General features: G+C 45.4%; 1 protein-coding gene and 1 pseudogene across 2 annotated transcripts; one reads left to right on the top strand and one right to left on the bottom strand.

Moving 5' to 3' along the window:
• Nucleotides 1-1,578: 1,578 nt before the first annotated feature.
• Nucleotides 1,579-9,687, top strand: LOC129864738 (rRNA N6-adenosine-methyltransferase ZCCHC4-like; annotated as a pseudogene).
• On the bottom strand, nucleotides 3,341-7,332 carry si:dkey-219e21.4 (E3 ubiquitin-protein ligase TRIM62). 2 transcript variants are annotated; one of them, XM_055938960.1, is made up of 7 exons: nucleotides 6,358-7,332; nucleotides 5,564-5,802; nucleotides 5,209-5,304; nucleotides 4,668-4,901; nucleotides 4,552-4,571; nucleotides 4,286-4,416; nucleotides 3,341-4,138 (listed from the first exon to the last, which is right to left on the bottom strand). In XM_055938960.1, exons 2-7 carry the CDS (start codon nucleotides 5,798-5,800, stop codon nucleotides 3,519-3,521), a joined length of 1,338 nt encoding a protein of 445 aa, XP_055794935.1. In that variant the 5' UTR covers nucleotides 5,801-5,802; nucleotides 6,358-7,332; the 3' UTR covers nucleotides 3,341-3,518. The 2 variants fall into 2 exon arrangements, with proteins under 2 accessions (XP_055794935.1, XP_055794934.1); XM_055938959.1 differs by having other exon boundaries at nucleotides 5,564-7,332.
• Nucleotides 9,688-10,022: the final 335 nt, after the last annotated feature.

The following is a 10,022-nucleotide window of genomic DNA, read 5'->3' as shown; positions in this document are numbered from 1 at the left end:
AGGAGACGGCAGAAACGTGACGCTCCTTGGTCCGAGAGTACAGATAACATCCACACCAACCTGTTGGGGGTCCCAATAGGGGTCCCCCACGAATTCCAGACATTAAACAGGAATGATGGCCTGTGGCATCTGATGCCCATCATTGGCCCAGCTATTGTTGATGCTAAGCATAATGCCTGGATCAATTATATCTACTATAATTAATAATGATTTGTTAAATACACCCACACAGCACTTACGGGAATGGCTGAACAATTGGATGCTACCTCTAAACCAGTAGACAAAATAGACTAGCACTAGACATAATTCTGGCCAACCAGGGGGGTGTTTGTACAATGTTTGGAGAACAGTGTTAGACGTTTGTCCCTAACAATACTAGTCCGGATGGGAGCATTTCAAAAGCTCTGAGTGGGTTGGCAAGGTTATCGGTGGAGATGGGGGGTCTTGCAGGTGTGGAGGAGAGTGGACTGTTCCCCTGGCTGGGTGGTTGGTTTGGTAAGTACACTACAGTGATGATTACTGGATTTCTGACCCTAAGTTGTTGTTTTTAATATGCTCATGTTCCGTAATGCCTGTATCATACCTTGTTTGAAGAAGTCTGTTACAGATGTGGAAAGGGCCTATGGTATGATGCCGCTGCTTGATGCTCCAGTTGGAGAGGCTGATACGAAATCAAGCTTCCGCAGGAGAGTGGGCTGACAGAGGGGGACCCTTGGTTCGCTGTAGTTGATGTTGTCGAATGAATAAAAAGTGATGTTTGTCCTCCCTGTTGTGAAGGTTTTAAGTTCCCGGGTGGCGACGAGCCCACCTGGTACAGAGTGTATAGAGGGATGGACCTGAGGGTTTAACATGATCTAGCTTTTTATGTCACGTCTCTTTTGAGAAGAGAGGGAATCAAAACTTTTTCCTTCTGAAAAAGTTCCCTGTCTCTGCTTGTCTTAGCTTTTGTCACGTCTCTTTTGAGACGTGAAGAGAGGGAATTAAAACTTTCTCTCTGAGAAAGTTTCCCTGGTTGTTTACTTTTGCTTTTCTTACTCTTACCTAGTTTATGTCACGTCTCAGTGAAGAGAGGGCATATGAAACTTTCTCTTCAAGAAAGTTTCTGCATATACTACTCCTGCTTGATCCCATGTTTATGTCACGTCTCTTAGGAGACGTGAAGAGAGGGAATCAAAACTTTATCTTCTGATAAAGTTTACTCTAATTTTGCCATTTATAGCTTTTGTCACGTCTCTTATGAGACGTGAAGAGGGGGATTTGTAATAAATACCATTTAAAATAACTCAATGACTCAACCTACTTTCTGTGTTGTATAAAATGTCTATGTATTTCTGTTATCTGGGCTTTTTCTGGAGGTTCATTATGAGCCGAAGGAACGAGACCGTATACGCTTGTACCAGATATCTTTACTCATAATTAAACTGTCGCTTGTCATACAATTTATCACCTTGTCTGAATCGATCCTTGACCGGCTCGCCCTTCTCCATATCCAATTATCAACAAAAGGTAAGGTAAGCGAGTTATCTTTTTGAATCCCTTGGCAAATATAGTGGGCCTAATATATAGACCGTTCCAGTGATGGCCACTCTAGCACAGGTGGGATTGGAAATGTTCACAAACGCGTGCAAAACAAACCGCTTTTGTCCATTCATTAGCAGCACACATAAACATGTAAGTAGCAAAAATTCCATACAGCCAGATGTAATTACAGTAGGCACATATCATAGTTCCAATGTGTTAATGGTAAGAGCTATATCACAGTTTCTAAAATAAAATTTGCATTCTCCTCCCATCCTCTCTAATTTGCATACTCTATTTGAGGTCAGAGGGGGAGGACCTCTAGCTTTCTCATCCAATGGGTTTTGAGAAGGAGAGAAGATGCGAGGACTATGCAATTGAGATTCTCCCGTTGACTTTCATTGAACCCGGAAAAAAAACAGAGTGGGTTGTCTCGCTTCCTCTTCCATCTGTGTATCCCCACTTCCTGGTCACCTGTGACATGACCAGTGACTCAACATATAGTGCCCTCTATACAAATTAAGTGTACTATACAAAGACAGACAAACTATAGACAACACAACAACCAAATAAGTTGGCCAAAATGGCTCCTACAATAGCCTACAATTCCTTTTTTGGAAGCCTAATGAATGCCTCTTCCTTCTCGAAAGTCCTTGTTTGTGCACATATACAGTAGTTAACTACACTCCCTTGTTTTCACCAGGCGTGTGACATGTCTGTTTGTGTTGTAGGTGTCTGAGGCCAGGCTTATGGCCTGAGAGGAGGTGAACCGGTCAAAGATGCCAACTTCCACCCATCGGGAGTACTGCTCCAGGTAAAAATCCTACACCTGTCCTGACATGTAAGGGGACTCTATCCACAGACCCTGGTTCAATCCCGAGTTGTATCACAACCGGCCGTGATTGGGAGTCCCATAGGGCGGCGCACAATTGGCCCAGCGGCGTCCGGTTTAGGGGAGGGTTTGGCCGGGATAGGCCGTCATTGTAAAATAAGAATTTGTTCTTAACTGACCTGCCTAGTTAAATAAAGAAATCTAAGTACCTTTGATAAGTTGCTAGACAGATCATATAATGAGTATTTCAATTGATAGTTCTCACCACCTCTATATAATGTTCTTCCAATTAAAACAATGGTTGTTTTGTTTCTTTCTTCCAATCCAGGTTTTAAAAGTTCCTCATTCTCCCCCAGGACTGTCAGCTCCTCCTCCTAACTTGAGAATGGGAAGGCCACGCCTTTCACAAGATGTCGCAGGCTGATGACATCACAGAGGCCCGGGCTGAGCAGGCCCAGTCTGATGCTGAAATCCTTGGAGAACAAGAAGAGTAACGCCCGGTACCTGTTCGCCGACCGCAGCTGTCACTTCCTGTTGGAGAACATTGCCAAGCGGGGCTACAGGAAGGTTCTCTGTGTCGGGACACCCAGGTGAGGGCTTTGATTTGGACTTCCTGTCTGTCGTGTTGTTTAAACAGGGGTCATGTTAATTAGGGCCAAATGTTTTACAAGTTGGGTTCACTTAGTACCTCCCGCTTCATGCCTTTCCAGAGTGTTTTCTTCCATTTCGTGCCTACTGAACATGATCTGGTGTTTTAGGTTAGATTCAAGTGCTTTGTTACGCTCTTTGAGTTGTTGTGATTTGTCTTGTTGTGTTTTTAAATATATCCATCAAAAGCATCATAGCCAATAATTAAGAGTACAGACGTTCTATATTACAATGTTAAGTGTTTCAGGGATTGTTTGATATTATGTGTGATTGTTTATTTCACTCTTTCTTCCAGACTCCATGAGCTGATCAAGCTAAGAAACCAGGAAGGTAAAGGTGACCCCATGAAAAGTCTGCTACTGTAAACTACTGTAAACTTCAAGTCAGTTTTATTTGACAAGGTCACACAATGCATTGCTCAGATGAACATTTGCTATGAGTGAACAAAACAGGCATAGAAATGAATTGAGAGTAGAGCACACACTTTGAATAGTACATGACTGTGCGTATCGAACAATGCTTATTGACATTTATGGATCGCTATGGGAGTGTTGATGTCCCGTATCTCCATATGGCTGGGCCACACCTGTCCCTCTGATGGTCTTAGGAAGCAGAACGCAGGGTACAGGGGCTCAGTGAACTGATGATGCACCCTATCAAACACGGTCGTCAGGGCTGCAGAAAACTCCTGCAGGACCTTCATAGTCTCGGCATCGTAGAACGCCAGCTTTCCCTTCTCGTAGTGCACCCACACGCCCACCCTACCTGGCACCCCTCGCCCGCTTGCGGAGCACGACACGTGCCTGTCGTTGTGCCAGGCGGAGAGACGGCCATGCCTGAGCTCCACACACCACGAGTTTCTGTTGCGCCCCAGCTTGGCGCCTTTGTCCCGCCCCTTCCTGTCCAGGCAGCCGTAGGCCACGCCCACAGCCCAGGCGGAGCAGCAGCGGACGTCGGCCTCCCAGTAGCGTTGGCCCGTTGTCACGGCGACAGAGCCCAGGGCACAGCAGACCTTGTCAAACTGGAGAGGGTGCTCTGGAGAAGACTGGGCGAAGTCAGAGAAGCACATGCCTCGTCCTTCTCCCGTCACTGTGATCTTGCTATGGCAGGTCTGCCTGTCCATCATCACTGGGAAAGAATCTGCAAACAGATAAAAACAGAAACCCTTTCTGTATCTGTCTCTTTTCCCCCCAAAACCTACCTAGATCCAGAGTGAGATGTTACCATGTAGAGATTTGATCACAGCCTCTGTGGCTAGGTGGATAAGCAGACATAACGGTTTGTTACCCAGCAACAGTGTCTTCCTCTGAAGCTGGGCCTTCAGGTCCTTGTAGAAGGAGCGTAGTGTTTTCAGAAGCTTCTCAAACCTCTCTTCGTTCAGCCGGATCTCTGCTTCGGAAGCATCTGGCTTCTTATGGCTACAGGGGACACACAGTTCCACATGGACTTATCCCAATCCCAGTTCCTATACATTTTCATCAAAGAAAGCCTAGTCATAACATCTCAAGGTAAGAAAATGAGAGAAGTTAGAATATTGTTTTATATTTTTTTACCTGAGATTGTCAGGAAGATTCTGTAAAATGGAGTACACACAATTGTTGAAATGGCGTAACACTGAAACTCCCGTTAGCCTACATATGTGGTTAATCTGAAGTATCTAGAATCAGACCTGTTTATCGCCCCCTGTCCAAGTCTGCCCCAGGGATTTCTGGGTAGTGGTGATGCTCCTCTGGACCAGTCCTAGGTGCTGGTCCCAGCCCTTCAGGACATGGTCTAGTCTGGCGCTGGTCTCTATGCGGTCCAGCTCCAGAGAGTCCACCATGGCCTGCTGGTCTCTCTGCAGGGCAGCCCTCATGCCCTCGACCCTCTCCCTCACCTGGTGCTTCATCACCTCTGTGCTCCTCTTCATGAGAGGTGAGGAAATTGTGAAGTTAAGGGGAACCCATAGCTTCGATGCAAGTCTGTTTTCTGAGCCAACTTCTAAGTCGTTCGCCATGACAATGACAAACGATTTATCAGACTGGCACCAGCGCTAGGGAACTTGATGTGTTATGAGTAAGAAAAAACAAGTCTCTCATTCTAATCCATTATTTCAGCTAGTCTACGTTACCAATACAAGGTTAGGAAATATGGAGAGAATTCTCTATGGGTTGTGTTGCCCTTGGCTGCAGTGGCACTTATGGACCATAGGGAGGCAGTGTTGTACTCACAGAGAGATCAGCCTTGCGTTTCTTCAGAGATTGAATGTGGGCCTTAGTTCTGGTTCTTTCTGACTGCAGTTCCTCCAGGCGTCTGGACAGCTGCTCCTACAGCACAGATGGGGTTTGAGAGGACAACACAGAGTGAAACTCTCATTGATGGTTTTCTCAAATACTGCAAATGAGAATTGCTTCTGAATAGATTGGTTCTCAGTCACTGCTAATGACGATTGATTTTGAATCGATTGGTTTCCAATTAGCTAGTGCAAATGAGACCGTCTTGTTTAAATAAAGGTGAAATACTAGACATTACCACCAGGGAATCATTGGTAACAGGACTAGTAGCAGTTACTATCATAACATTTACCTCAGAGAGATTTCTGGATGCAGCCACCTTGCGGAGCAGCTTTGGGGAGCGAGGGTATGGCTGAACCACCCCATCTCCAGTAGCGTGACTGTCGAGGGGGACCAGTGAGAGCGTGCCATCCTGTAGCACTGCCTGATATTCTACAGGGGGATCCATGGCACCACTCTGGACTGAGAGCAAAGAGCCAGGGGACATGTCCAGTCTCTGGTCATCGGTTATTAGGTCCTTATCTGCCATGGCTAAGAAAGTGGCAGTCACATAAACTTAGAGACACTTAAATCTATTCCCTACCACTGTGCTTTGATCATCTCCTTCATTCAAGATGTGGTTGACAGTTAGAGGTGAATTCCGAATTCAATCTAACAAATGTGATGGCTGTGTGATTGTATTTGGTAAGCGAGCTAGTTTCTCTGGTTTTAGGAGGCTGCTATGCTGCAGTCTCAAGAGGCTTGTCTGTTGACACTCCTGCGCTCTCCAGGCTCCATTATGATAAACCCTTGCACAACTTAGTCAAAGTTTTCAAAATACAGGTACTGCCACAACTTAGTAAAATAAATATTTCAGATAGCTAGGCTAATTGCAGGATAGCAGAATGGATTAATGCATCATATAGCTCAATGCATTTCATTGAAATTAATTCTTGACTTACCAATGCCTTCTGTTATTTAATCATAACCCTCCTGCAGCTTTAAGGAAATTAGTTATTTGCCAGTTCTGTCCCCGAAAATCCCAAACGAATCAATATTGGTATAGCCTAATGTATGTTTATGAGCTGTATGTATGTTTATACTCACTCTGTTCCTATGTCTCATCCGTTCTCTGTGCGTGTCTGCAAGGAATGTGTCAGACTGAACACCAGCAAGGGTGTGGTGTCGAGTAACAAGCTGAGTCCTGTGTGTTTGTGTGTATGAGTGAGTGAGCCTTACTGTTGCTCAAGTGCCCTTCAGTGATTATCTTGACAAGATTGGAAATGTATAATCACACCCATACAAACCAGTGGACTTCCTGTTAAGTACAGGAGGAGGCCAGCTGCCGTGGTTGTCCCACCCTAATCCTCCATGCTCATAGTGATCCTACGTTACACGGAATCAACGATTTAATGAAAGCACTAGCAGATGTCATGTGGAAGTCTTGTTTATGCTCCGTTCTATGACGAGTTCAACCACCACTTCTTTAGAGAAGAGGTTCAAGTTTCAACCTTATGATTGTCTTAAAATACCTTTTATCCAAAGGCTTGATCCTTATTTTTATGAGTATTGAATTCCATGCAATGTTTTTAAACAGGCAGCGAGCGGGGTCGTCCAAGCCTTCCTCAGTGAGGGGGAAATGGGGAGAAAGTGATCATGGTGTCTGACCCTCCATTCGGGGGCCTGGTGAAGCCTCTGGCCCACAGTTTCCCCCAAATCTCAGAAATGTAGAGGAAACTGCAGACCTCCGGTTAGCGATGCATTTAACTAATTTGTCTCCGCTAATGAAATAGATTAAATGACAATCGATTGGATATTTATAAGTAGAAATAAAGGACTTAAATCCATAACCTGATTTTTATTTGTGTGTGTGTTTCTCCAGAGAACAGTGTGGAGATGGTTTGGAGCTTCCCATATTTGAGCCGTGCTTCCTGGAGTGCTTCCCCTCTCTCACCATGCTAGACTACCAGGCAAGCCAGTTGTATTCAGACGTATTAGCTCATCTTAGGAGCACAGCTTGACATGTGTACATTAGTAAAAGATAATGATTGATAATAACGTGCATTTACTATAATGTATGTATACCCAATGTCTCTCTGCTTGTCAGCACATGCACATTTGTGGCCTGCTGGAGGTAATTTTGCAGGGCTCTGGCAGTGCTCCCCCTTACACAAAGGCGGAGGTAGTGGTCCTGCTGCTGGGTTGTTGCCCTCCTACGGCCTCCTCCACCTCTCCTGATGTACTGGCCTGTCTCCTGGTAGCGCCTCCATGCTCTGGACACTACGCTGACAGACACAGCAAACCTTCTTGCCACAGCTCGCATTGATGTGCCATCCTGGATGAACTGCACTACCTGAGCCACTTGTGTGGGTTGTAGACTCCGTCTCATGCTACCACTAGAGTGAAAGCACCGCCAGCATTCAAAAGTGACCAAAACATCAGCCAGGAAGCATAGGAACTGAGAAGTGGTCTGTGGTCACCACCTGCAGAACCATTCCTTTATTGGGGGTGTCTTGCTAATTTAATTGCCTATAATTTCCACCTTTTGTCTATTCCATTTGCACAACAGCATGTGAAATGTATTGTCAATCAGTGTTCCTTCCTAAGTGGACAGTTTGATTTCACAGAAGTGTGATTGACTTGGAGTTACATTGTGTTGTTTAAGTGTTCCATTTATTTTTTGAGCAGTGTATATATATTTTATATACCGCAGATAAATATTAGAGTGGAATTCTGAAGAGATTACATTTGATTCGTCTGTCTTGGTCTTTGCTTCTCTTAGATTCTGCGAAGTCTGTGAGAGATGTGTGGTCTGAGAACAAGCATTGCGTTAAATGCAACGTATGCCCTTCGAAGGTATGTCTTTCCCCACGGCAGGCTGAAAAAGTCATGTTGCAACAGTTTTAACTTGAAATAATTGGCTACGTTGCGTTGAATGAGAGGTGCATGTGCCTCACATGCTGCGATATCACTTTTCACAACAGACTCCGTTATCTTCTCTCTTTGTTCTTTCAGGATGGGAGACAGTGGAAGTGTTGCTGCTCAGAGTGTCAGACGTGCGGGAAACCATGTGAGTATCTCCTAGACTGCTAACACTGCCAAACCCCGATGTTCATGGTTTGGGTTGAGTGACGGTTTGACTGGCACCTCTCCCCCTCGCCAGCCTGGCGTCACTGCCAGTCCTGTGGCCGCTGTGCCCTCCGGGACCACCCCTGTGGGAACAGCCCATGTCTGGAAGGCTACTTCAACTGTGGTAGCTTGAAGCACAAACGCAGAGCCTGTCCCCTCAAAGACAGTACCAGTAACAAGTGAGTTTACTGTACTTCATATACCCGGACACAACACACAGAGAAACACAGAAACAGGGCTGACACTAAACTACTGTCTGCTCCCAGCTCTACCCATGTCAGTACAGTTCTGCTACACACCCTAAATGGCGTGTTTCTCTGAGGGTTTGTACGGATTGTGTTTGCCTGTGTGAGTGTGTCTGAACTTGCTCTCTCCCTCCTGTCCCAGTAAGGCCAAGGGAGGCAAGATCCTGCCCAAACAACAACCCAAAAAAGTCAAATTCCAAGAGGCAGTCTGGAGCCCAGCACAGAGCCAACAAGTTGAAGGAGACAGCAGAGTGGTCACAACCCCACTTTCACAACTCACCACACAGCAAGGGAGATGTGTGTGTGTGTGTGTGTAGCAGATGTGAAGTAGTCATAAGTTGCCAACTTGTGTGTGTGGTTGGTTGCTGTACTGTAGACAGTCAGTCTTTTAAAGACATTTAAGTAATTTTTTTGCTTTTGTGTAATGCTGCACGTCGAATGTGTAACGCTGCACGTCGAATGTGTGACGCTGCACGTCGATGTGTGACGCTGCACGTCGATGTGTGACGCTGCACGTCGATGTGTGACGCTGCACGTCGATGTGTAACACTGTTTTTGTAGTGCCAGTAGGAACAAGTCCACACAGAACAGAAGCTGTGTCGTTGAAGAAGGCATGCTTGACGTTACCTCCAGAATGAGGTCTAGGCCATTGCATCAACTGACTGGACTGTATGTATGCAACTAAAGCTGAGTTTTTGAGGAGATTTATGTAAGAAAACAGGTGAAAGGCATGCATTTTTTTTTTTGTGATCAAGGCGGTGGGATAGAAATACAATATTTTCCTGCCCTGCAGGCGGATGATATGGAAAAAAGAGAAAAGGATTCCTTTGATATCTAGAAAGAGAAAATATTGCCTTTTTTTAGAAGCTGATTTGCAATCGGCATGTATATTCACATGAACCTGAGGGAAGCATAAATGCATGTTCATTTTTTTGTCACTTCCTTTGTTAGCCACTAATTTCTTCCTGTATATGTCATCAACACCATTCCCTGTGGATTTTCTGTTTATTTTCTTCCAATTAACCTTGTGTCACGGTTGTTATTTAGTAAACAATCCTCTGAATATCTGGCTCCGATTAATTTGAATGACACTGTGATACACTGCTATCCTCTATTGGTCCCCAGAGTTCTGTATTGAGTCCAAGTCGCACCCCATAGTGCATTGCAGTGGTCAAAGGTGTGTGTGAGTAGGAGTGGACCTAACAAGACCTCACCCAGACGCTGATCAGATATGACACTGAGCTTACATGCACACACACCGGTCGTTGCATGGCGACAAGGGAGTATTAGAACATGTGTAACAGTATAACTTTACGCCCGTCCCCTCGCCCATACCCGGGCTCGAACCAGGGACCCTCTGCACACATCAACAACAGTCACCCGCGAAGCTTCGTTACC

Source organism: Salvelinus fontinalis, chromosome 11, assembly GCF_029448725.1.
Source record: "Salvelinus fontinalis isolate EN_2023a chromosome 11, ASM2944872v1, whole genome shotgun sequence".
Classification (NCBI taxonomy): domain Eukaryota; kingdom Metazoa; phylum Chordata; class Actinopteri; order Salmoniformes; family Salmonidae; genus Salvelinus; species Salvelinus fontinalis.
Note: the sequence above shows the minus strand (reverse complement) of the source record. Positions and strands in the feature narration are given on the sequence as shown.